At 44.5% G+C, this 26,343-nt stretch overlaps 1 protein-coding gene and 1 long non-coding RNA gene across 5 annotated transcripts in view; one reads left to right on the forward strand and one right to left on the reverse strand.

Annotated features, from left to right (window-relative positions):
- The window catches only part of MAP1B (microtubule associated protein 1B), a 93,946-nt gene extending 69,992 nt beyond the window's left edge, over positions 1-23,954 (forward strand). The window contains exons 4-7 of the mRNA XM_059916552.1: positions 1,598-1,738; positions 8,712-15,228; positions 18,096-18,334; positions 19,469-23,954. Of these exons, the coding sequence (XP_059772535.1) occupies positions 1,598-1,738; positions 8,712-15,228; positions 18,096-18,334; positions 19,469-19,624 (7,053 nt within the window). The 3' untranslated portion in view covers positions 19,625-23,954. The remainder of the gene's footprint in view (positions 1-1,597; positions 1,739-8,711; positions 15,229-18,095; positions 18,335-19,468) is intronic.
- On the reverse strand, positions 182-25,480 carry LOC132362298 (uncharacterized). Of its 4 annotated transcripts, none has more exons than XR_009502329.1 (5): positions 25,363-25,480; positions 24,915-25,071; positions 20,705-20,839; positions 14,986-15,099; positions 182-2,856 (listed from the first exon to the last, which is right to left on the reverse strand). It is a non-coding gene; the product is annotated as an uncharacterized LOC132362298 (long non-coding RNA). The 4 variants fall into 4 exon arrangements; XR_009502331.1 differs by lacking the exons at positions 182-2,856; positions 25,363-25,480 and adding exons at positions 9,271-9,293; positions 12,846-13,041 and having other exon boundaries at positions 24,915-25,322; XR_009502330.1 differs by lacking the exon at positions 25,363-25,480 and having other exon boundaries at positions 182-691; positions 24,915-25,322.
- Between the last annotated feature and the right edge of the window lie 863 nt (positions 25,481-26,343).

The following is a 26,343-nucleotide window of genomic DNA, read 5'->3' on the forward strand; positions in this document are numbered from 1 at the left end:
GGCAAGTTATTGACCATCTCTTTGTCTCATTCCACCTCTATAAAATGGAGATCATAATAGCACTGACATTTAGTTTTGTGTCCAAAAGTGTCCAGTGCTTAGAACAGAGCATGGCATATGACAACCAAAACATGTATGTTGGCTTTTCTCAGTATTAATATTTTTATTACCACCATATGAAATTGTTGCCCAAAACCCCAAGCTCATTAGCAGTCACCCCCATTCCCCCAACCACTGGCAACCATTAATCTACTTTTTGCCTCTATGGATTTTCCTATTCTGAGCACGTATTTCGGACAGTGGAATCATATGACATGTGGCCTTTTGTGTCTGGCTTATTTCACTTTACGCAGTGTTTTCCAGAGTCATCTACATCGTAGCCCATATCAGTACCTCATTCCTTTTTATGACAGAATAGTATTCCAGTGTATGGGTACACCACTTTTATTTATCCATTCATCAGCTGATGGACATTTGGTTTGCTTCCACTTTGTGGCTGGCATTATATAGCCTGTTTTGATCCCACTTCATCTGCTCCAGATCAGCAGGACCCCTCTGACAATCCATGAAGGTACAAGGTGAGGCAGGTGATGGGCTAGCAATCCGTCTTTGGCCATCAGAATCAGGAAGTAGATACAACTTGAAAAAAGCTGGAGGTGGAATACATGTGCAGGCAGATTGCCTGGAACAGCTGTGAGAAATGAAGAAGGAAAAAATGAGGAATTTCTTTAAGGAGCCCAGGCTTGCCTGTGGAGCAGATGGGGCTGGAACAATTACTTCGGTACACGTGCATTGCCCTGGGCTCGGGGGTCCGTGGGGACAGTGGGTCACGTCCTGTTTACTCTGCATCCCTCCCTTAGTGCCTAGCATGATGCCTGGCAGTCACTTTGTGCTGAACTGAGTTGGGCTCAGAATGAATAACCTTGGTGCTTGGAGTGGTATTTCTGCTGAAGGACAGGCTGGCTCCCTGCCACTTAAAGAACAGAGAGTTCTTTCGTGCAAACCGTTTACAATTCTATTTAAAAGATTCCCAATCAGGGCAGCCTTTTGTTTATGTTCAAGTTCAACGTGAGGCACCTTGCTGCTCCCGTTGGAGACTGCTTTTGGAGCTGTGTGTTCGGTGTGTGGCTTGGCAGGAAAGGGGTCCTGGGTGGGAGGGGCTGACTTGGGACCCTAGCTGGAAACCTATGTTTCCTGAGGCAGCAGTTGGGAGACCTGGACTGTACTTGATGAGTCAGCCTGTGAGATATTCATGTCTCACGGACTGCACGCTGCTAGTATGCACGCTGCTGGTGGGCACAGCTGTGCAACAAATGATTGCCAGCTGTGGAGACTGCTTTGGAAAAGACAAGGAAACTAAGGGGAGAAAGTTAACTCCTACTACTGTCTTGGTGGTAGCCAGATTTGGAAAATGGCATTCATGGGCAGCTGGTGACCACAGTCATTGGCTCCGTCCAACACCCCAGGGGCAATGTGAATACCGGGGAACGCATAATTCTCGTTGGTAAGAAACTTCAAGAGCTCCAAGGGCCAGCCTAATCCAGAAGGTGGGATTCCAGTGCCCCCCATGGCTCATGCTCCCCGTGCTTTGTTTCAGGTGCGCTTAATGATCACGGACGCTGCCCGACACAAGCTGCTCGTGTTGACGGGGCAGTGCTTTGAAAATACCGGAGAGCTCATTCTCCAGTCCGGCTCTTTCTCCTTCCAGAACTTCATAGAGATTTTCACCGATCAAGAGGTAGGCTCCTGTCTGGGAGTATCCAAGCTTTACAGTTGCTCGGTTATTGTTGTAGCCTTAGGCTGATCTTTGAAAGCGCTCGTGGGAGATAGAAGGAGGAGGGGAGGGGGTGTTGCACTCCTTTGAAATAAGTAAAACCGCGTGGTGCAGTGTCCTGTAGTCCTGTGGCTCATCACCCGAGGAATTTAGAGCACTCATCTATAATTAATTGGAACCATTCTGAATGTGCCCGAGATACAGATGGAGGGGGGTTGGAACAGTCAGCATTTTACAGATGGCAGAGATGATGGAGAAACTTGGAATGACAGAGTCCAAAAGAAAACCCAGGTTTCCTGTTTTCTGAAATACTCCAAAGATCTCTTGGATTTTGGGTAGGATTTAACTGCCCTGATCTCTTTCAGTGCATGTACTTACTTATCCTGGTTAAATAACTTCTGATTTCTCTTACTTTTAATGCCTGGCCCCAGTGTTTGAACTTGGGCTGCTTGAATAGCCCAAGAGAGGGAGGCATGTAGGAAAATGGGGTGTGTCTATGGGCCATGTCCATGCCCCAAGAGAAGGATGGTTAAAGTAGCTGGACTGAAGCCTTATCATTAATATTTCTAATGAATATATCTTATTCAAGGATGATACATGTGAAGTTTTGAAAATTATAGGATACTAGTGGTATTTGGTAAAATCAGATTGAACATTTGAATTTGGTTATTTCTGCTTGAGAATTTATCTGGTTGGGAAACTTCTCTTTGCAAAATAACGCGCCTCTGTCTCCTAGTTAGAGCGACAATTCAGGGCTGTCACCATAGCAGCTTGGGGCTGCCCGTAGCTGATAGCAGATTTCTACATGGAGAGGTTGAGGGACGTGCTGACAGGAGGAGTTGCCGCATCTATTTAAAACCATCTTCCCGAGAACTTCCTGAGATGGCGGCGTCTTAGTCTCGTTGGGAAGGGCCATCTGTCTTTCTGCATTTAATCTTCCTTGGCCCCGAGAGTCACAGAGAGGCCTCTGTGTACTTTCCATCATTGGCAAGAGCTGTAAATAAACTGCCCAGCTTCATTAGGTTCACCTGGAGGCTTTTTGTAGAAAGACTGATCGAATGACATCACTGTTTCTTCATTCACTGGGGAGGAATAAAAAGGAACATTTTTCTCCAGCTTTCAGAAGTTGTGATGTCATCTGGGTCCCGAGGCAGATAGCCCAGGTTCCCCCTACAGTGAGAAAGGGCCCAGGGCTCCCTCACAACCTTGTTTGATTGCACTGAGATTCCCAAGCCAGAGCTCTAATTCTCACTCTCCCTGCTGCCCTGAGATGGGCGTGTGATCACTGTAATGTCAGAATCTTACGCAAGGTTGTGTCCCCAGGTTCGTGTTCTGCCCAGGGCCAGCTGGGCATCTGTCTGGTAGCTCAGAGGTCACACACACTATCAGCACCTTGGCCTGGGCAAGGGAGAGGGCTGCAGAGGCCTGGAAACAGCCCCGTGGCCCAGTACCACGGGTGGGCGGTTAACCGGCTTGCTCTAGGCTCAGTTCAGCCCTGAACCCTCAGCTCCTTTACGTGAACACAGGTGCCTCTCCTACATTCCTGTGCAGTTCCACAGTTAGTTTCTAGTGGTTGGTTTCTACCCCCATGTCATTGGTTTGTCTTTTTTTTTTTTACAGTAAAGTAGAACAGAGGACATATGTAAACAAAAGGGTTTGTCATTGCCAGAATTTTAAATCTGGAGGTATCACAATCCACCCATCTGGACCCCAAATAATACCTCTCTCTCTGTCTTTAAATAAGGCAGTGTCAATAAGGTCGTGTTGTGAATATTGCTGCTTAAATCATTTTTACTAGCCCACAAGAGTAGAATTTTAGCACAAGGGACTGTGCATATATCAGAATTTACCATTAATTACAGAAGAAAAAGAAGAAAAAGAAACAGCTTTAACTGGCGAATGGGAGTTCCGTGCAAGGGCTGAATTCTAATCACTGAGGCATGTTCGGAAGGGTACACGTTTTCATAATATCAGGCAGGCGTTTTAAAGGCCAGAGGCTCTGTCATATTCTCCTCTGCCGGCCCCATAACCCCCACCCCGATACTTTGGAGAAGTAATGCTCAACACACGTTAAAAGCTCTCTAGAACTTTCCCTTACAGACTAGATCAGTGGTGTCAGGGGTGCTGGGGGAAGACAAGAAAAGGGGAAGACAGAGGGTAGAATTCACTCACTTCCCCTTGTCCCAACCAGAGTACCTGGGCCTTTACCTTTTTTACATTCTGGACTTTGGAGAAAAGATGCCATAGCCAAAGTGGATTGGAAACCACTGGAGCAGGCTAATGGTTAGCAGGCTTTTAGAGCTGTGATTGCCTATCGTTGCCTTGGGAAAAGGTTTTGAGTACAGAATGACTCAGTAACTAAGGGATCTTAAAGGCCGTTTGATGTCTACTCTTGTTCCTTTTATTTAGTCCTTGAAACATACTAGTCACTCCAGAGAAACCAGAAACACAATTTGGCAAAACCAAAAATGACACATTTTTTTAACAAGAAGAGCTAAAAATAAATGGACTGAAAAATAGAATTATCAGTGCATTCTGAGCTTCAGCTTTTGTGAGTCATTGGAGGTCAATGACAAAACCAGAACCTACAGATAGAACAGTCATCTGGCTAACCCATCCCTCCCTGAAATCTGAGGATGGTGAAATCACCATCTCCTGGGGACATTTTTCATTCTCTCTGTTAGAAAGTTTTTCCTCATTTGTCTCATCGTATCTTCATGGAAGGAATGTGATCCCTTTTCCACCTGACAGTGTCTTAACACCCTTCACCAGTGCTGCCAGTTTTTTTCCCCTCCAGATTAATCACTTTCAGTTCTACTCAGTGTTCTCCATGAAACAAGATATTAAAAGTTCCTTACATTCTCTGGTCACTGTCCATTGGCAGGAAACGGGGGTAGGGTGGGGATGGGGGAAACTCAGGAGCTCAGTCTTGGCCATGTTTCAGTGCCTTGGCGTTATCAGACAATTAGATATAGGAGTCCAGAGCTCGGGGAACTAAGAGTGGGCTAGAGACATTAATGTGGAAGCCATCAGCACATTAGAAAATAGATGAAGTAATCTAGAGGGAGAAATGTGTTAGAAGAGAAGGGGGCCCAGGTCTAGCATTTAGAGGTTAAGGCCAAGGAGAAGGAGCGAGCAATTTCAGTTTGTTTGTTTTTGATCCAGTTTCTCTAAAATGCTACGACTCACACTGGACACCATACTCCAGGGGTCACTGACCAGGTTAGGATTGTGAGAGTCAGTGACTTCTATAGTTTTCAATACAATTTTCTATTCAATAAGTCTAAAACTAACTTTTGACCATCACCATCCACAATTAAACGTCAGTGAAGAAGGGATGCAGGCTCTGAGGAGCTCTGTAATTAACATAGTTTTCGGGGGGGGGTTCCCTTTAAGAAAAAGAAAACAAAATTATTAATACACAATTAAGTACAGGACTTTGGGAGGGGACCAGGCCACTGAGGAGCCTTGAAATTTAAGCTTCTTCAGCTTTATGATAAATGCACTTGACTGTCAGTCAACTAAAATCCCTGAGTCTTTCTTTTCCATGGATATTGTTGATAAGCCCCATCTCCCAATCCTGCTTTCCCAGCTGGTTTATTGGACTTTACATTTATCCCTTTAGAATACCTCTGTTTGTTAGAGTTGACTTTGTCATCATCATCCCAATGTCAAGAGCTTTCCTAAATGTCTTAATTCTGCCACCCCACAATGCCTAGGCCTCCTATTTTCATGCTGTCCGCAGATTTGATAAGCATGCCTTCACCATTTTCATTCAAGTCAATACCAACAGGACATAAATGAGCCCATCGTAGACCTCCCTCCAGGTTGACATGGAGCAGCAGAATTTATATGGCTGGCTACAGATCACCCAATTCTACCGCCACACTGTGCAGAGATCCTGTTAAACATCTTGCTAAAACCCACAGATACACTGTCTGCTATATTTCCTCATTAGCCAAGCAAGTAATCTAACCACAAAAGGAAATGTAGTTAGTAGGCTATGGTTTAGAAATTGCAATCTTATTTCATTAATATTATCTGCTGTAAAGTCATTTATTTCCTATATCTTCCTTCCTCTTCCAGTATGCCTGCATTTAATTAGAAAAGGTAATTAACAAAAAAGACTATCTTTGCCCCAAACAATATTCCTTCTGGTCATGTCACCCACCCGTCTTTGTAAGAACAAGGGGAGGGTAGCAGTCAGTGTGCTTGGAAAGTATTAGTGGGCTCTGGTCACTTCCCAAGTGTCCACTTCAGGAGGACAGCACGTATTGAACTGGCCAAGTTCAGTGAGGTTCAACAAACATCGATTGAGCCTGATGATGTACTGGGGAAACAAAGATAGCAGAAATAGAGAAGACGTGTTTCCGCCTATTCAGGAGCTTTTAGTATAACGGGCTCTACTAGCTACCATTTATCATGGTGATGATTTCCAAACTCTCTTAGAGGAAGCCTCAGGTTCCAAGTCTAAGACCTACTCCCAGGTTTCCTTGTCACTGCTCACATTGTTGGCTCCTCCTCGTTGCTCTCATCTGCTCCTTGGTTGAGCGGGCACTTGTGAGACCTGGTCTTTGCCCTTGAGGCCCTCTCTCTCCAGTGTACGTGCTGGCACAGGTCTGGAAGCCGGTTCGGGGGGGACATCGGGGCTTTGTTTCTGCTGTGCTGCTCCAAGGCCGTAGGACTTGTTCTTCCTCCTTCTCCCGGACCCTTTCCATCTGTCTCTTTCAAGATGGGTTCTCTCCAGCCTGAGACTGTGTTCTTGTCTCATGCACAGTATGTTGTTGCTTCTCCAAAGGAACCGGATTTTCCCTCTCTGAAAAAAACCTGTCTGGCAGTGCTGACTTTCTTTTCTGCTTTCTCTTGTACATCATAGTTTTCCATTCCCCAGCCTCTTTGCTGTTTTTCAAGGCCCTTGACTTCCTCAGAATTCTGCACAGCTTTGTTTCCTTTGGGGGGGTCATTTCCTTTGTTTCATAGAAACTCTCTGGGTAGAGGTGAAAAGATGGAAAGTAAGGAGGTATTCCTCAAGTCCTTTTACCTTCTCCTTGATCTTGATGATTACCTACTTCACATAAAAAGAGCTAGTGACTGAATACCCCCTGCACACAGTTGGATCATACCTTTACCTGCCACACCCCTCAGGGTAGAATTTCAAAAATTAAAATGAACTAAACTTAATTTTTACATTTCACTATTAAAGACTCAGCAGTTTGAGTTATCCTGGATTTCTCCTCAAAAATGTGTTATAAAACATGAATAGTTTACGTGTGCTCTGTGTGAAAATTAGGATTGAGACAATTGTAACTGTTCTATAGTGATGGTGATGTGGGTCTATGCTAATTACTGGACAAGAAGCCATAGTTGGTGCTGATGTTTGCTTTGGTCAGCAAATAATTTGAGCAAAGACTCCCCCATGGATGGCTACCATTTACTGTTTATCAGTTTTCTTAGCTTCCAAAATAGTTGATTCTTATCCCTTTTGTAGAAGATCGTCAAGTCAGAGGAAGACAGCAAAGTCAAAGAAAGACTTGTTGTTTTGCTGTTTTGTGACCCTTGACATAAAATGTAGGACAAATTGGCTAACAAAACAAAAATGGCTATTTTACTGCAATCTAACATTGGAAAATTCAGATTTTATAACACTTCTAAACATTCATACTAGTAGCCTCAGAATACTGGTATCCAGGAGGTTGTATGAGACAGAGAAAACCACTCCAGTATTAGAAGGGAAGAGTTTAGACCCACTGGCTCAGGGATGCCTGGACCAAATGAAATCTTTGCTTTGCCCTCATCATTTACCATTAAGGACACAGAGCTCTTTTCACTGGAAACTCTGAGCTGATTTATGAGCTTTGCTGTTAACTGAAGGAAGAAGACTGGAGTTTATGGCATGATTCTCCCTCACTACCTACTAGGCATAGGGCCATAATATGGAGTGAGAAAGAAAACAGCATTTTCATTAAGTAAGTAAGTCACAGTCTCTCTTTTGGTCCCAATTAACTCTTCTGCATTCCCATCCTGCAGTACTAAACAATGTATTGAAAACTTTTCAGCCAGATTTGATTTTAGCCACTCATGCCCAGCTTGCCCTGAAAAGAACAGGAATTGTAATAGAGTAGAATATCTCACCTTGGATTCAAACAAGAGCAAATGGGAGACAAATTTTGGCTACTTGCTCACATAATTATCCAACTGCTCTGACCATCTTGGTTTCAGAGTGTCTGTATTTGCAGAGAATCTGCTGGATGAACTACTCATGCTTTACATAGTGTGAACTGATGCCAGAACCAGTAATTTTTTGTAGTAATGTGCAGTCTATAACTTCCTGTCTCCAAGATGCAAAAAAAAAACCACCAAACTTTTTTCTTCTCTACCTACCAAATTCTAAAAATTGACACCATGTGCACTATATCAAAATTCATTTAATGTGTCATCAGTCCTTTTTGCCCAGCCCAGTGGAATAAAAGAAAACATTTTATATCAGTGGTGAAATGACTCACTGAGCCATCCCCTGTGATAGTTTGTTACTTTTTAAAGGGCATTTTTGCATGGCAAGTACCCAGGGGTTGTACCCAGAGTATTTCATAACCACACAGGCACTGATCATCCAGATGGTCACTAGTCTTAGAAGTGGAGCAGCGTTCTGAAAATTCCCTGCTGGGCAAGAACAGATGGTGGCGAGGTCTGAGGGGGAGGTGCTTGGGGCGGGGGTAGCAGAGTAGGGAGTTGAGGGAGAAAGGAATGGTAGGAGTGGTCAGGACAGAGGCTGTTCACTTACCAGTATGGAAATATTTACCAACCAACATCTCTGACACTTGCCCTGTGTGCGTCCAGTGATCCTGTCATAACTAGTAACAGATGGAGAGGATGGATCGGTGATGACAGTCACTTAAACTTCTTCTTTCTTTGTTTCTTATGATTTTTTAAATCCCAGATTGGGGAGTTACTGAGTACCACCCATCCCGCCAACAAAGCCAGCTTAACCCTTTTCTGTCCCGAAGAAGGGGACTGGAAAAACTCCAATCTTGACAGACATAATCTCCAAGACTTCATCAATATTAAACTCAACTCCGCTTCTATATTGCCAGAAATGGAAGGACTTTCCGAGTTTACCGAGTATCTCTCAGAATCCGTGGAAGTCCCATCTCCCTTTGATATCCTAGAACCTCCCACATCAGGTGGATTTCTGAAGCTCTCCAAGCCCTGCTGTTACATTTTTCCAGGAGGGAGGGGTGATTCTGCCTTGTTTGCAGTGAATGGATTCAATATGCTCATCAACGGAGGATCAGAAAGAAAATCCTGCTTCTGGAAGCTCATCCGACACTTGGACCGAGTGGACTCCATCCTGCTCACCCACATTGGGGATGACAATTTGCCTGGAATAAACAGCGTGCTCCAGCGGAAAATCGCAGAGCTCGAGGAAGAACAGTCCCAGGGCTCCACCACAAATAGTGACTGGATGAAAAACCTCATCTCCCCCGACTTAGGAGTTGTATTTCTCAATGTACCTGAAAATCTGAAAAACCCAGAGCCAAACATCAAGATGAAGAGAAGCATAGAAGAAGCTTGCTTCACTCTCCAGTACCTAAACAAATTGTCCATGAAGCCAGAACCTCTGTTCAGAAGTGTAGGCAATACCATTGATCCTGTCATTCTTTTCCAAAAAATGGGAGTTGGTAAACTAGAGATGTATGTGCTTAACCCAGTCAAGAGCAGCAAGGAAATGCAGTATTTTATGCAGCAGTGGACTGGCACCAGCAAAGACAAGGCTGAACTAATCCTGCCTAACGGTCAAGAGATAGACATCCCAATTTCCTACTTAACTTCAGTCTCATCTTTGATCGTGTGGCATCCTGCAAACCCTGCAGAGAAAATCATCCGAGTCTTATTTCCTGGCAACAGCACCCAATACAATATCCTGGAAGGACTGGAAAAGCTCAAACATTTGGACTTCCTGAAACAGCCGCTGGCCACCCAGAAGGATCTAACTGGCCAGGTGGCCACCCCTGCTGTGAAACAAGTAAAACTGAAGCAGAGGGCCGACAGCCGGGAGAGCCTGAAGCCAGCTGCAAAACCACTCCCCAGCAAATCCGTGCGAAAGGAGTCGAAAGAAGAAACCCCTGAAGTCACAAAAGCTAATCACGTGGAAAAGGCACCCAAAGTTGAAAGCAAAGACAAGGTAACGGTGAAAAAAGACAAACCAGTAAAAGCAGAAACCAAACCTCCAGTGACAGAAAAGGAGGTGCCCAGCAAAGAAGAGCTGCCTCCGGCCAAAGCCGAGGGGCCTGAAAAGCAAGGCACAGACATCAAACCCAAAGTCACCAAGGAGAAGACTGTGAAAAAGGAAACAAAGGCAAAACCCGAAGAAAAGAAAGAGGAGAAGGAAAAGGAAAAGCCAAAGAAAGAAGTGGCTAAAAAGGAGGACAAAACACCTGTCAAGAAGGAGGAAAAACCAAAAAAGGAAGAGGTGAAAAAGGAAGTCAAAAAAGAAATCAAGAAAGAAGAGAAAAAAGAAGTCAAAAAAGAGGTTAAGAAAGAAACCCCACTGAAGGAAGCCAAGAAGGAAGTTAAGAAGGAGGAAAAGAAGGAAATAAAAAAGGAGGAAAAGGAACCCAAAAAAGAAATTAAGAAACTTCCTAAAGACACAAAGAAATCACCTACTCCCGTATCTGAAGCAAAAAAACCGGCTGCATTAAAACCAAAAGTACCCAAGAAGGAAGAGACTGTCAAGAAAGATTCTGTTGCTGCTGGGCAGCTGAAGGAGAAGGGGAAAATTAAAGTCGTTAAGAAGGAAGGCAAGGCCGCAGAGGCTGTGGCCGCGGCCGCCGGCACCATGGCCACTGCAGCGGCTGTGGCGGCAGCAGCTGGAATAGCGACCACTGGCCCCGCCAAAGAACTCGAAGCCGAGAGGTCCCTTATGTCATCCCCCGAGGATCTGACCAAGGACTTTGAAGAGCTGAAGGCTGAAGAGGTCGACTTAGCAAAAGACATCAAGCCTCAGCTGGAGCTGATCGAAGATGAAGAGAAACTGAAGGAAACCGAGCCCGTCGAAGCCTATGTCATCCAGAAAGAGACAGAAGTCACCAGAGGTCCCGCCGAGTCCCCCGATGAGGGCATCACCACCACTGAAGGGGAGGGTGAGTGTGAGCAAACCCCCGAGGAGCTGGAGCCCGTCGAGAAGCAGGGCGTGGAGGACACTGAAAAATTTGAAGACGAAGGAGCGGGTTTTGAGGAGTCCTCCGAGACTGGAGACTATGAAGAGAAGGCGGAAACCGAGGAGGCCGAGGAGCCAGAAGAGGACGGAGAGGAGACCGTGCGTGTGAGCACCTCCAAGCACAGCCTGGCGGAGGAGGAGGAGAGTGTGAAGGCTGAGGCTGACGGGTACATCAAGGAGAAGAGGGAGTCGGTGGCCAGTGGTGATGACCGAGCAGAGGAAGACATGGACGAGGCACTGGAGAAGGGAGAAGCTGAACAATCTGAGGAGGAGGGCGACGAGGAGGACAGAGCCGAGGATGCCAGAGAGGAAGACTATGAGCCCGAAAAGGCTGAAGCTGAAGATTACGTGATGGCCGTGGTTGACAAGGCTGCGGAGGCTAGCGGTGCCGAGGACCAGTATGGATTCCTTACCACGCCCGCCAAGCTAGCGGGAGCCCAGTCTCCTGTCCAAGAACCTGCATCTTCAATTCACGATGAGACTTTACCCGGAGGCTCGGAGAGTGAGGCCACTGCCTCCGACGAGGAGAATCGGGAAGACCAGCCTGAAGAATTCACTGCCACCTCCGGCTACACCCAGTCTACCATTGAGATATCCAGCGAGCCCACCCCCATGGACGAGATGTCTACTCCTCGAGATGTGATGAGTGACGAGACCAACAATGAAGAGACCGAGTCCCCATCTCAAGAATTTGTAAACATCACCAAATACGAGTCTTCACTGTATCCTCAGGAATACTCCAAACCTGCTGTGACATCACTCAACGGACTTTCTGAAGGGTCAAAAACAGATGCCACTGATGGGAAGGATTACAGTGCTTCAGCCTCCACCATCTCACCACCCTCGTCCATGGAGGAAGACAGGTTCAGCAGATCTGCTCTACGTGATGCCTACTGCTCTGAAGAGAAAGACGTGAGAGCCGGTGCCATGCTGGAGATCAAAGACACCGTCTCAGCAGTTTCAGATGAAAAACTTAGCCCACCCAAGAGCCCGTCCCTGAGTCCATCTCCACCATCACCCATAGAAAAGACCCCGCTGGGTGAACGTAGCGTGAACTTTTCTCTGACACCCAGTGAGATTAAAGTCTCAGCAGAGGCAGAAGTAGTCCCAGCATCTCTGGAGGTGACCCAAGAAGTAGTGGAAGAACACTGTGCCAGTCCTGAGGATAAGACCCTGGAAGTGGTGTCTCCATCTCAGTCTGTGACTGGCAGTGCTGGCCACACACCGTACTACCAATCTCCCACTGACGAGAAATCTAGTCACCTTCCCACAGAGGTCATTGAAAAACCAGCGGCAGTGCCAGTGAGCTTTGAATTCAGTGATGCCAAAGATGAGAGTGAAAGGGCTTCCATAAGCCCCATGGATGAACCTGTGCCTGACTCGGAGTCTCCTATTGAAAAAGTTTTGTCTCCTTTACGGAGCCCTCCCCTAATTGGATCTGAGTCTGCATATGAAAGTTTTCCAAGTGCGGATGACAAGGCTCTTGATAGATGTACCGAAAGCCCCTTTGAAGGAAAGAATGGAAAAGAAGGCTTTCCAGACCAAATAAGTCCAGTTTCTGACATGACTTCCACTGGTGTTTTCCAAGACAAACAGGAAGGGAAAAGCACAGACTTTATACCGATAAAGGAAGACTTTGGTCAAGAAAAGAAAACTGATGATGTTGAAGCCATGAGTTCTCAAGCAGGACTGGCTTTAGATGAAAGGAAGTTAGGAGGAGATGTTTCTCCTACACAAATAGATGTCAGTCAGTTTGGATCTTTTAAAGAAGACACTAAGATGTCCATTTCTGAAGGCACTGTCTCAGACAAGTCAGCTACCCCTGTTGATGAGGGTGTGGCAGAAGACACATACTCTCACATGGAGGGTGTGGCCTCGGTCTCCACAGCTTCTGTGGCTACGAGCTCATTTCCAGAGCCAACAACAGATGACGCGTCTCCCTCGCTGCACGCTGAGGTTGGTTCCCCACATTCCACTGAAGTAGACGACTCCCTTTCAGTGTCTGTCGTGCAAACGCCTACCACTTTCCAGGAAACAGAAATGTCTCCATCTAAGGAAGAAAGCCCAAGACCAATGTCAATTTCTCCACCAGACTTCTCCCCTAAAACAGCCAAGTCTAGGACACCAGTTCAAGATCACAGATCTGAACAATCCTCGATGTCGATTGAATTTGGCCAGGAATCCCCTGAGCACTCCCTTGCTATGGACTTCAGTCGTCAGTCTCCAGATCACCCTACAGTGGGTGCAAGTATGCTTCACATCACTGAAAATGGGCCAACTGAGGTGGACTACAGTCCTTCTGACATGCAGGACTCGAGTTTATCACACAAGATCCCACCAACGGAGGAGCCGTCCTACACCCAAGATAATGATCTTTCTGAGCTCATCTCAGTCTCTCAGGTGGAGGCCTCCCCATCCACCTCCTCTGCACATACCCCTTCTCAGATCGCTTCTCCTCTCCAAGAAGATACTCTATCCGATGTTGTTCCTCCCAGGGATATATCCTTATATGCCTCGCTCACCACTGAAAAAGTGCAAAGTCTGGAAGGCGAGAAGCTCTCACCAAAATCTGATATCTCTCCACTCACCCCGAGAGAGTCCTCTCCTTTGTATTCCCCTAGTTTTTCAGACTCTACCTCTGCAGTCAAAGAGAGCACAGCACCTTGCCACACTGCCTCTCCCCCACCAATGGGTGCAGCATCTGCAGAGCCGTATGGCTTCCGTGCCTCCATGTTATTTGATACGATGCCACACCATCTAGCCTTGACGAGAGATTTGACCACATCCAGCCTGGAGAAGGACAGTGGAGGGAAGACACCTGGAGACTTCAGCTATGCCTATCAGAAGCCTGAGAAGACAACCAGGTCCCCAGATGAAGAAGGTTACGACTATGAGGCTTATGAGAAAACTACCCGGACCCCAGATGTGAGTGGCTATTACTATGAGAAAACAGAGGGCACCATCAAATCCCCATGTGACAGAGGCTACTCCTATGAGACCATTGAGAAAACCACCAAGACTCCCGAAGATGCCGGCTATGCCTATGAAATTACTGAAAAGCCCACGCGGAGCCCCGAAGAGTCTGGGTACGCATACGAGTTAAGTGAGAAGACGATAAGGACCCCTGAAGTGAGTGCTTACAGCTACGAAAAGACTGAGCGGTCTCAAAGGCTCCTGGATGACATCAGCAATGGCTATGATGACTCTGAAGAGGGTGGCCACACACCTGGGGATTCCAGCTACTCTTATGAGACCACTGAGAAAACTGCCAGCTTCCCTGGGTCTGAAAGTTACTCCTATGAGACATCGACAACAACTACACGAACCCCTGTTACCTCCGCATACTGTTACGAGACCCCCGATAAAAGCGCTAGAACCCCCGAGGCGTCTACATATGCCTATGAGACTCCAGACCAGTGCTACACTGCTGAAAAGAAGTCCCCCTCCGAGGCTCGCCAGGATGTTGACTTATGCCTTGTGTCCTCCTGTGAATACAAGCATCCCAAGACGGAGCTTTCACCCTCCTTCATTAATCCCAATCCTCTCGAGTGGTTTGCCAGTGAAGAGCCAACGGAAGAATCGGAGAAGCCCCTCACCCAATCAGGGGGAGCCCCACCACCTCCTGGAGGAAAGCCCCAGGGCCGACAATGTGATGAAACCCCTCCCACCTCAGTCAGCGAGTCAGCCCCGTCCCAGACGGACTCTGATGTCCCCCCGGAGACAGAAGAGTGCCCCTCCATCACAGCTGATGCGAACATCGACTCGGAAGATGAATCAGAAACCATCCCCACAGACAAGACCGTCACGTACAAACACATGGATCCACCTCCGGCCCCCATGCAGGACCGCAGCCCTTCTCCACGCCACCCTGATGTGTCCATGATGGACCCAGAGGCCTTGGCCATCGAGCAGAACCTGGGCAAAGCTCTGAAGAAGGACCTGAAGGAGAAGACCAAAACCAAAAAGCCAGGTACAAAGACCAAGTCATCCTCACCTGTCAAGAAGGGTGATGGGAAGTCCAAGCCCTCCGCAGCTTCACCCAAGCCAGGGGCCTTGAAGGAATCCTCAGATAAGGTGTCCCGAGTGGCTTCTCCTAAGAAGAAGGAATCTGTGGAAAAAGCAACAAAAACCACCACCACTCCTGAGGTCAAAGCCGCACGTGGAGAAGAGAAAGACAAGGAGACCAAGAATGCCGCGAACACCTCCACATCCAAATCGGTAAAGACGGCGACTGCAGGTAGGTGGAAGGTGCTGGCATCCTGGTGCAGGACACGACAATTCTACTTTTCACTGCAGCCTCTGCATTTCCATCCGACTTTGTACTGGGGAGGTGAGAGAACACGACTTGGTGCTCTCCCTTCCCTTCACTGTTTTCGTCTGCCAAAAGGTATAGATCTCAGCCCAGTGTAGCCTGTAGGCCTGGGGATAGCTCAGCTTATGGCCCAGGGCAGCTCTGATTTCCCAGATGCGACCCCTGGGTTTGCTCCCTTTTGCAACACAGCAACCGCAGCCTTGTTCTGAATCTTCAGAACCAAGGATGTGTGTTCCATGCTCCTTGGGAAGATTCTGTTGGCATTGGCTTCGGCCACGCCGGCCCCAGAATCAAGCTGAGGTGACACAGGCCAGGAGCTCTCAAAGGCCTAGGGAGAACCAGAGTTCCAAGCCAAGCCTGGAATAAGCAGCATAGGTCCAAGATTTAGGTTCCATTTTTTAAAAATAAAAAAACATTTAAAATAAAGTTACAACATTTTAAAAATTAAAAATTATACAGTTTTTAAATAGAAAAAAATTACCAGGCTGGAGATGCATCCCCATTAAAGGCAATGCTTTGTTTGATCAGCCAGCAAATTCAGTTGACCACTGGGTACCCAGTACAAATAGAGAGAAAAGCATCCAAGGCTCTACTTATCCCATTCTGACCACAAGGCCTCACTAACAGAGACTCAGCATTCTATTTCAGATTGAAATTCCACTTGGCAAGAGCAGATATCCCTGACTTCAGATTCTTAGACTTATCAAGGTCTCAGCAATGACCTGGGTTTTTGATGCAACAGGTCTCTGATGGCCCAGCTTCATTTTGTTGCTTCAAACCAATTACAGGGATTTGAATTCATATCTTTTATTTGCTTTACACAGTTATTTGGGGATTTTAGATCACAGTTCACAAAGTAACATAAATTGACTCAAACGTGTAAAGCAAACAGTAATTTAAGCAACACTTCCTTGATTTATTATGGAAAATCTGAGAGATGAACCTTTGGGACTCTCAAATTCAGTACATTTTAGGAAGTATTAGTTACAGGTACAAATTTTTACTTTTAAGCAACATGGAGCATCAATTTCAAGACTCAGGTCTTATCAGGTTTCCTCTTTTTACTTGCACGTAGAAAACAAACTGAATTTGTTCATGCTTAGACTTAATAGAAAACCACCAGATGATTAACTCCTTGATCTAAAGGACTTGACAACTTGACCTGCACTTAGGAGAAAACATGAAATCCATCCAAACAGATAAAATCCAACTGAAATCTGCTACCAAACTTGCTGAACATACACTCTAGCCCGCACAAGTGATATTTTTTTTAAACTTTAAACTTTTTAAAAATTGCACTATTAATTAATTTTAAAACAAACCTGGGTCGACTTCTGGCAGTTCCCTCGGTTTGGGCTTCTACGAGCAATGTTCCTTTGGTGTTGATGGGAGTGATTTAGTGTGCAAGGGGAAACCGCAGACATTTTTAAATATTAGAAGAAATGTAACTCACAAACTTCTGTTACAAGTCAGAATTCTCTGGGAGACTTACACATGGATATGTTGAGGGCTTTTAGCTTAGGTTCATTATAAAGGCTGGCTAATCTATTCATAAAATGAGTCGGTTTATCCAAATACCAGTTTGCCTGATTCTCACCACTGCCCTACCCCCCTGAAAATAAAACTAGACCATTGATGGAATTCACTGCTGGTTTCGACTCTGGGATGACAGCCTCTATACATCCCATGGAGAAAGGCAAGAGGATTAAATATATAGGATCCAGCTAGTATTTTAAATGGCTTTACAGCAGTGGTCTCAAACCAGATACCAGATACACATTAGCATCAGCTGGGGTGCTTTTAAAAAATGGTGGTACCCAGGCCCTACCCCAGCCCAATTAAGCCAGACTCTGGGGCATGGGGCCTGGTATTAAGCATGCTAAGTGATTCTAATCATGTGGCCAGGGAAAGAATCACTGCCTTAGAATGCTAGTTGTATTAATGTTTCAAAAAGTTTAAACCTTCTAATTAGAACAAATCAGAAAGCCAGCTCACCAAACAAGGTGCCCAGAAACTTTGGGGTTAGTCTGAATCTTTCCTTTGCTCGGGCTTTCTGATTTAGACTGGGAATTTTGGCTGCCACATGCCCCTGACCTCAGCCTGGTATGTCCTGATTGGCTAGAGAAAGCCTAGTCTTTCTGACCCTTCCTCTTGCCAAAGTTTGGTATCCGATCTTGTCTAAGGAGACGTCTCACATTTTAGAGTACTGTCCTAAGGAGAGAATACAGTGTTTCATCAGTTTATGAATGAGGTTGAGGTGCTGAGGGTCTTGGAAATCATATGGTGTTAATTAAGATCTGACCACTGGCTAGGTCGAATGTGAGGGTATAATATTCAGCTGTGGGCAAAACTGCTTTCAAATGAGATCTTAACTGGATTACAAAGATTGCTTAACTGTGTTTTACCAAATGCAGATATTTTCTTTTGTCCTTTAAAATCTGTTTCTTAGACCACTTTTCAAATTAAAATGCACATGAGTACCTCTTTCAGGAGGAGTGTTACTACCTAGTTCCAGCTCTGAGGAAGGCCTGAACTCTTCTTCCTAATGGGTTGTCCACAAAGGGAAACATTCCATTCTTCATTTCTCCTGCTGAGATGGTAAACAACCAGGTGATAGTTTCTCAAACTGCCAGTGTTAAATGCCCTCTGTGAGAGAGGGGAATGCCCAGTACCCCCTCCCCACGGGCTAGAGGACCTTCTCGGGAAGGAGTAGGGAAGGTGTACTGGACAGACGGGTCTCTTCGCATTCCTGTGACCCTGGCTTTCTCTGTATTTTTGTTCATTTACTGAAGGGCCAGGAAACACCAAGACATCCAAGCCCTCAGCTGTGCCTCCAGGCCCCCCTGTGTACTTGGACCTGTGCTATATTCCCAACCACAGCAACAGTAAGAACGTCGATGTTGAATTTTTCAAGAGAGTGAGGTCGTCCTACTACGTGGTGAGTGGGAATGACCCCGCTGCTGAGGAGCCCAGCCGGGCTGTCCTGGACGCCTTGTTGGAAGGGAAGGCCCAGTGGGGCAGCAACATGCAGGTAAGAGCTCCAGGACAGTGTCCGCACTGCACATGGAGCTGTGTCCAGAGGCAGAGGCAAGGGATCATGTTTAATGAGGCACTATTATGACTGTGGATCCACGTGAGGTACCCCGGGGGGTCTGCCACACATAAACTATCCTGAGGACAAAGTGGACTTAACACACAGAAGGCGGTCTAAAAGTATTCTTGTTACCACCAGCCACGAGGGACTTGGAGGAAAGCCACTTTACCACCCTAAAGCATAATACATTAATCTGCAAAATGGGACCAAGATTACTTGCCCTTCACCCTAATATACCAAGAATATTAACCGATGTAACCAAGTGGTCATATTTCCATGTGATGCGGATAAGGACTTGCCTTTTACTCCTTTGTGCTTCACAAGTAGACCAAAGCTTGGAATATGGCCATTTAGAAAATCAGCTGTCCAGTGAGATTCTGCAGGAGGAGCAGTGCTGAAAATGGTCCCCAGCAGGATACTCCCAACTCCCAAACATCATAACTAGGCACGAACCACTCTTAATACTATTTCAGCTGTGGTTTTTGCTTATCTAAGTTTTCCTTATGGTTTTGTACAGTCATTTAGTAAACTGTGCTTGCATAACATTAAATAGAAATGCTGGTTATTTCATCATATGAAATCTAATGAGAAACACCCAGTGGCCTCTTACTGAATACGAGGTGGAATTTTTACTGTTCAAGCCAGTACCCGCCTACCCACCCAACTCCTTTGCCCCTAAGCACACACACACAAATTAAAGATACAAACGTTTGTTCTTAGGATCAGTTATGTTAAAGGAAATACAAGAAATTCCACCTTAACTGAAGCACTTCTCTTAACACTAAAGAACTGAAAAACCGACGACTCATTGATAAACTGATTAGCTAGTCATGACCTGCTTTTGGTTCCAGTCTTCAGCTCCCCCAGAAAAACTGACTTTTTGGCAGCTTTATTATGGTTCCTAGAAAACGTTAAGTTGAAAAGTTCTTTGAATTTCCTAAGGACAATAGAAGATTTTTCTCTTTGCCCTTCTTTTTCTAATGGTCTAATTAATACCTCGCTGTTGTTCTGTTTTTTTTCCATCCGATTTCCGGTTCTGCTCTTCAGCAGCTGTTTTCTCTCTCCCTGCAGGTGACCCTGATCCCAACTCATGACTCAGAAGTGATGAGGGAATGGTATCAGGAGACCCATGAGAAGCAGCAGGACCTCAACATCATGGTTTTAGCAAGCAGCAGTACCGTGGTTATGCAAGACGAATCCTTCCCTGCATGTAAGATCGAACTGTAACAACCAGGCCAGCCACACCACAGGGTTTGAACTTTGTTTCCAGAAATTCTTCAGTTTGAAACCACCTTTTCTAACAAAAGTCAATTCACCTAAATAAGTCGCTGAACTGTTACCTGCCAAATGCTATACTGTGTCATGGTGATACAAGTCACTAATATTTCTCAGTTTTTGCTGATTGCTAAGGGAAGTAGCAGTCTTCCCACACTAGGGTTCAAGTTACTGCAAAATTACCTACCCCAGTTCATCTCTGCTGAACATTTGGAAACCATGCACTAGCAAACCCAACTGATTTCTGCTAGGTAGACGCATCTGTCTTAGAGAGAGAAAGAGAGAGAGAGCGCGCACGCACAAAAGAGAGGGAACGCAGAACAGAGAGAGAGAGAGGGAGAAAATGAGAAAGAAAAAAAGAATGCAAGAGGAGGAGATGTAATGGTAGAGAATGCTGGTGAGATACCAGAGAGAAAGAGAGAGCAGGGTGGGGCAGAGAAGAGAAAATAACCATTAGTTAGGTCTGCATTTTCTGTCTATTCTGTAGTCTGCATAGGCAAAGTTTGTAACTTGTGTCAGTCTGAGTCATCAAAAAGGGTCTTAGTTTCCTAAAACAAGTTGGCTGGAAGAAAACAGAAAAGAACAAAACTTGTAATGAGGGCATGTGAGATTTTTCACGCCTTAATTAAGCTCCTTCAGTTTGAAGGCTGCACACTGACAAAATGTAGTGAGTGTAGACTGGACATGCAAGTGGTTTGAACCCCATTCAGAACTCTCAGACTCTTCAAACACACGAGTAGATTGATCTAAGGCATGCTCCCAGCGTCTGTGCACCCAGTTAGTCCACTCTGAGTCAATTAACCTGCATGCGGAGACACCCAAGTCCACCCCGATAAACAAGCAAATACCAAAGCAGTTGGGAGTACATACGGTAGACAATTTGCCTTAGGAAGTGACTTGAATGTACAAAGATACTTGATGCACTTATTTTTTAATGTGAGACAGCAAGTTTATAAAACATCCGTGTAGGATTATAGACACTCCAGTTAAAGGAGCATGTGTGTGCGCGTGGGAGGGGTACTAGGAGCTTACCTGATGGGTGCAACAGTCTGATGCTGAGCATTGCGTGTTGAATACCACCTCAGGCCCCTCAGCCAAGCAAGTTGAGCCTTTCATAGCTTCTTTACTACTGCAAGTTCAAGATTGAAACGGCTTCTATGATCAGAACTGGGAAAACAGTGAATCTTAAAGGTGGAAGAGGTTCTCAGCAAGTGTACAGTATTTAGCTTCCCTCGTCTTACATTGGCTTTTTTTTTTTTTTTAATTTTCCATTAATTTCAGCATAATTATGGGAACAAGTGTACAGAAGAATTTTTTTTTTTTTTTTAGATATGTGAGAACTTTTCATAGATGAACTTTTTAACAAATGTTTTCATTTACAGGAAAATGCAAAGAAAATTTTCAAGTGACAGTCTTTCTTTTTTTTTAAAGTGTTTCGTAAGACAAAAAAAATGAATAATGTTTTTTGAAGTTCTGGTGAGATTGAAGTCTGATATTGCAGTAATAATATTTATTAAAAGCCCATCACTACCAGGAATAGTGATACCTCCCACCCCTTGAGTCCCATAACAAAAATCTGAGTATGCGCTATCTTAGAGTGGGGGAGAATGGCTACTTTTCCAGGCCTTTACGAGTACATCACCCAGTGGTATCCTACGTACTTCTTTCAAGATCTTCAACCATGAGGTAAAAGAGCCAAGACAAGTTCAAAGAACCCTAGCAAAAATTTGCTTTGGGATTTTCTTTTTTGGAAAAAAAAACAAAAAAAGAAAAATACGTTGAAAACAAATGAATTCCCAACTCCTACGGTTCATCACGTAGAGTTCAGAGATCATTTCCATCATTGTCATCATTGAACTATGAACCTGGGAAGCCAGATCATGATTAAAACTGACATTAAGTTTCAAGTTGCAGATCAGCGCACCCAGTGTTCAGATGTGGCAAACTTTTCAGTGACAGCTGTGCTGGGCTCTGTCGAGTTGCGTCTCCTGCAGACTCTAAGATCTACGGAGTAGTCAACAATCACCTCGTTTTATTTTCTATGTTAGTTATTTATTTCAGAATTAACATTTTAGTTTATTTTTGTCTGATAAGTGTGTGTTTTGCACTGCTAACTACTATGAGGGTTTAAACAATGCTTCTTCCAGGTCCCTTCACCGAGGACCTAATGCAGTCTACTTAATGCTGTGAATTACATTTTTCAAATGTTTAATTTTTTTTAAAAATTAATATTCTATTTTTTTTAGGCTTCTCTAGAAATGCAGCTTTTATTTATTACCCTATTTCTTTGAAGTCCTTAAGAACAACGCATTGATTTAGGGTACAAAAAAATGAGCACACGATGGAAAACACATTGTGACAAAAAAGGATTTCAGTGAGTATAAACTCACCTACTTAAAAGGTATTTTAAGAGACAACCTAAGATACTCAAGATGATTATTTAATAATTAGTTGTTAAGTTGGTTCACATGATGCATTGGAAGAGAAACAGATTTCCAGCCTTCTTGCCAAATCCAGACCTCTGGTTGATTTTTCTTTGATAGAAGATGGAATTATTTTCCAATTTCCCAAATTAAATTTATTTAACATGTACATTATTTTGCTTTAAGAAAAAAACCAAACATTTTAGGAAAATTATAGCCAGTCTTCAATTATAACCATTCTATCCCACTCCTTTTTTTTTTTTTTTTCTTTTTCTTTTCTTTTTTGCTATGGAATTTAATGGAAAAAATATACAAAAGCTGTCACTGGTCAGCTGGCTCTTTTTCCTATGAAATAGATCAGTACCTTTCTCCATCCATTGTTCTCAGTGATGACCACAGAGCCTGAATATAACAGGAACACCAATATTTACATTACAGGTTGCTCCTGTCCTTCCAGACACCTTTCCTACCTGTGTGACTAACCTAATTTTGCTAGTTTCATAAATACACAATTAGTTTAGTAACAGCCATCACAATGTACCATGTACATTCATGGTGAGAGCTAAAGATTGACACAGACTTCTAGGAGCTTTATTCATACTGATTACTTAATCCAATTGTATAGATTGAATATTTGAGTGAAAGGAATTTACACTCTGTTTAAATGATGGGATTCCATCGAGATAGCACTCATGATCATGAACTTTTTGGTAGTATTCTTAAAATTCTACAGAGACTAAACGTTAGAGATGATCCTCCATTTTCAATTTTAACTAATTCTATCCCCTTTCTCAAAACCCAATCCCTGTGCATGCTTTCTCAGTCTTGTGGTGGGGCTGGATACAGTGACTGACCCTCCCCCCCTTCCCAACCCTTAAATGCCATTTTCCATGGTGTTCCAAAAAAAAAAAAATGTTTTTTTTTTCTTAACCTTACATATCATAGTGAATGGTTTCCCCAGTGTATATGAATGTTTTAAGTGTCTCCAATAGCTTACACAGTTTAGGAGCTTTCCAGTACTCATTTAATAAGATTTAATCATTTGCTAATGGAAATTTTACCACTTCCCATTTTCCCTGTTACCAAATTTCAGCTCTCAGGAGCTGCTCTACAATTCTGAAATTGCTTTTCTTGCCTCTTTAGTCACCTGTCACAGGAGGTTCTTGCTCAGTAATGACATTGTGAGTTAGATTAATAACTTTTTTTTTGCGCTTCAGATTTAGAAGAAAAGACCCTGTTTCCATCTGAAAGGAACTGTAAGCTTTTATCTTTTAACCAACTGAACAACACACCAAAAGCAGCCTAGGGGATGAGCATTTCTTTGAAAGCAATTAGGTTATTCACCTGGTATTAAAACTATTTACTACGAAAAAATAATCTGTGACTTTATTAATTTAAAAGGCAGCATCAACAACTGAAAAGGAAGGGAAGAAATAAATAGCTTCTCTGCACTCATTTGGAGCTCCCCAAAAAAGGAGCCATCGAGATGGGGCTTCAAGACCGGGGCTGCCCTTTTCAGAACGCCCCTGCGGCACTGAGTCAGGCTTACGGAGCTGCATGCAGCCCTTCTTCCACCCTGGAAGGACATGGTCTTGAGCCTGGCTGAGAAGCACCTCCCACTCCTCTCTCTTGTTCTGAATGGTGTTTGTGTCAGTCTGCATCTGTGTATGGTATTATGTCTTATAATCCTGCATCACTTCTATCCTATCCAGTCATATCTAATGTAGAAAATTAGTTTCCAGTGAAAGTAATATGTAGTGCTTTTATGATATTTGTGTGCAATATCCCCTCTTCCATTGAGGATATTTGATGTAAAAGAAAAAAAAAAAAACACCTCAGTTCCACAATAAAATACAAAAGTGGCAAAAGTTGGTGTGTGTGCTGTGCTTTTGTTGTGTGTTACTGAGTTGGGTGCGTTGGGGGCTGAGGCGTGTGTGGGTGGGTTCATTCACAAGGGGTGATTGATTGTGTTCTTTTCAGAGTGGGCTCCCTGGCTTTTGGTAAACCGCTGAGAGGGCCCTGCTACTATTTCTACAACTGTTTTTGTAGCCAAGCCCTAGAGGACCTTGGGGTTTAAGGACAGAAACCGGAAGATCAGAGAAAGAGTTAAAATTATTGCTTAAAAAGAAAAAGTCAACAGAGCAGTGTATCTGAAGGAGGATAATGGGAGGGTTTCCTACTAAATCACAATATAAACCAAAAACCAGGTTTTAATCTTAGCTCTGCCACACCTGGCTGTGTGACCTCAGTCACTTAATCCGTCCGGAACTCCTTTCCTTACCTGTAAAATGAGAGGATTTGACAAGATGGTCAAACTGGATGATCCCTCCTAGGGCTGACTTTCTGGGGCTCTACAAAGCCATCACACTCAGTCAATATATCCAATATGTTATCTCCTTTTTTTGTTTCTTGCTCAGTTACAGAGTAAGCTCTATATAACATAATATGCTGTGGATTGGATTCACACCTAGGAACTAAAAGATTTTTAGGAAAAGTGATGATAAATAATAAAAAAAGGAGGAATTCTCCTCAATCATTCAATGATTATTGTACCCACTCTATACCCAGCAGTGGGTAAGACCATGGGGGTTTAAAGGTGAGCAAAACCTAAGTCCTGCCCTAACTGAACGCGGTGACTGGGACTCCCAAAATCCAAGGATGAGTGAAGGTGACCATAGGAAAAGCACCAGAAATGATGGCTAAACTGAGACTGTGTGTGTGTGTGTGTGTGTGTGTGTGTGTGTGTGTGTGTGTGGTGTGTGTGTGCCTCAATTCCCTCCACAGAAGTGCCCACAGAGTGATCAACAGACCTCCAGTACCTGGTCTTGTCTGTCCTCAGAGATGGTCCTTTGGCCTCAAAAGGCCACTGCAGTCTGTCTGAAGTCATAATGATGTTCCTCTGTCACAAACACTCCTTTTAATCTTACACTGTGCTTCCAAGCCATGGGGCTGGTCGACCGGTCCCATTAGAAGTCACTGTGTACCAGAAGGCATTCTGAAATCCCTCCAGAAATTAAAGGGTTAAGCATGTGAGAACTCAGGGTGGGAAATAATCACCAAGAGATTTTGATTACATCTGTCAGATTAAATTTAAATAAGTTGTTTTCTATTCCACTGCCAAACTACTCGGTTCCAGGAAGTCTTTCTGGCCTGAACACAGGGTGACCAAGCATCCTGCTTTGCCAGGACTGCCCTGGTTTCAGCATGGGAAGTCCTGTGTCCCAGGAGACCCCCTCAGCCCCAGGGAAGCCCCACAGTTGACCATACCTGAACCCCTCCGTGTGTTTCTATCCCACTCCCTCCGGACCGAGCACGGCGGAGATGGCGACGAGTTCATCTCCTTCCAGCTGGTCCTTTTCTACTTTGAAGGTAGCTTTTCTTCAGTTTCTGTTTTCCTATTTTGCAGGCAAATCAACAAAGTTCTGTTAAGGTACTATGACTACATTTTCTTTCTCTTTATAAATGTATTGCTCATTCTAGATGCTTCTCTGTGTCCCTACAATGACCTTCCAACACACACTTGACTCATGAATTCTTGGGTCTCTTGCATAATCCTGGATCCCACCATTTCCTCTCTGATCTTATATTGTACGTCTTAGAAATTCACAGGAGCCATACAGGCAGATTGAGTTTTGGTCACAGTCAATTCCTTTAATATGAGCAGTTCTGGCTAATTCTCTGGGGGTTACTGGCAATGTTTTCACAGATGATGGAACATCATTATGAGGCCACGTTCATGGGGTAATCGCCCCTAAAAAGTAGGCACAGTTCTAGTTCATGGCTTCGACTATCCCCGACTCAAACCAATAATGCATGTTACTTTAATGCAGTCTCATGGATTTAAATGCTATGTGTCAACTGATGACTTTTACAATTTGTATCTCCAGTCTGTACCTCTTCTCTGATCTCCAGACTCATATATTCAGCTGTCCATTAAAAGCTCCATTCGGATGTGCAGTAGGGACCTTTAAAACATCCCAAATCAAATTTAACATGTCCTCAAATCCCTGGTCTCCCCTGACTGCTTCTCCTTTTAGGCTTTTCCACCTCAGTAAATGGTACACACATCATTCCAGTTGCTCAGGTCAAAAATCTTGGCCGGTCAGCAGATCTGCTGGCTCCACCTTCAAGACACACCCAGTCTAACCCCTTCTCCTCACGTTCACTGTTACTACTGTCGTGCAGGCCAGTCATTTCTCCCCTGGATAACTGCAGTAGCCCCCTAACTGGTCTCCTGTTTCCTGTCCT

Source organism: Balaenoptera ricei, chromosome 3 (assembly GCF_028023285.1).
Source record: "Balaenoptera ricei isolate mBalRic1 chromosome 3, mBalRic1.hap2, whole genome shotgun sequence".
In the NCBI taxonomy this organism is placed as follows: domain Eukaryota; kingdom Metazoa; phylum Chordata; class Mammalia; order Artiodactyla; family Balaenopteridae; genus Balaenoptera; species Balaenoptera ricei.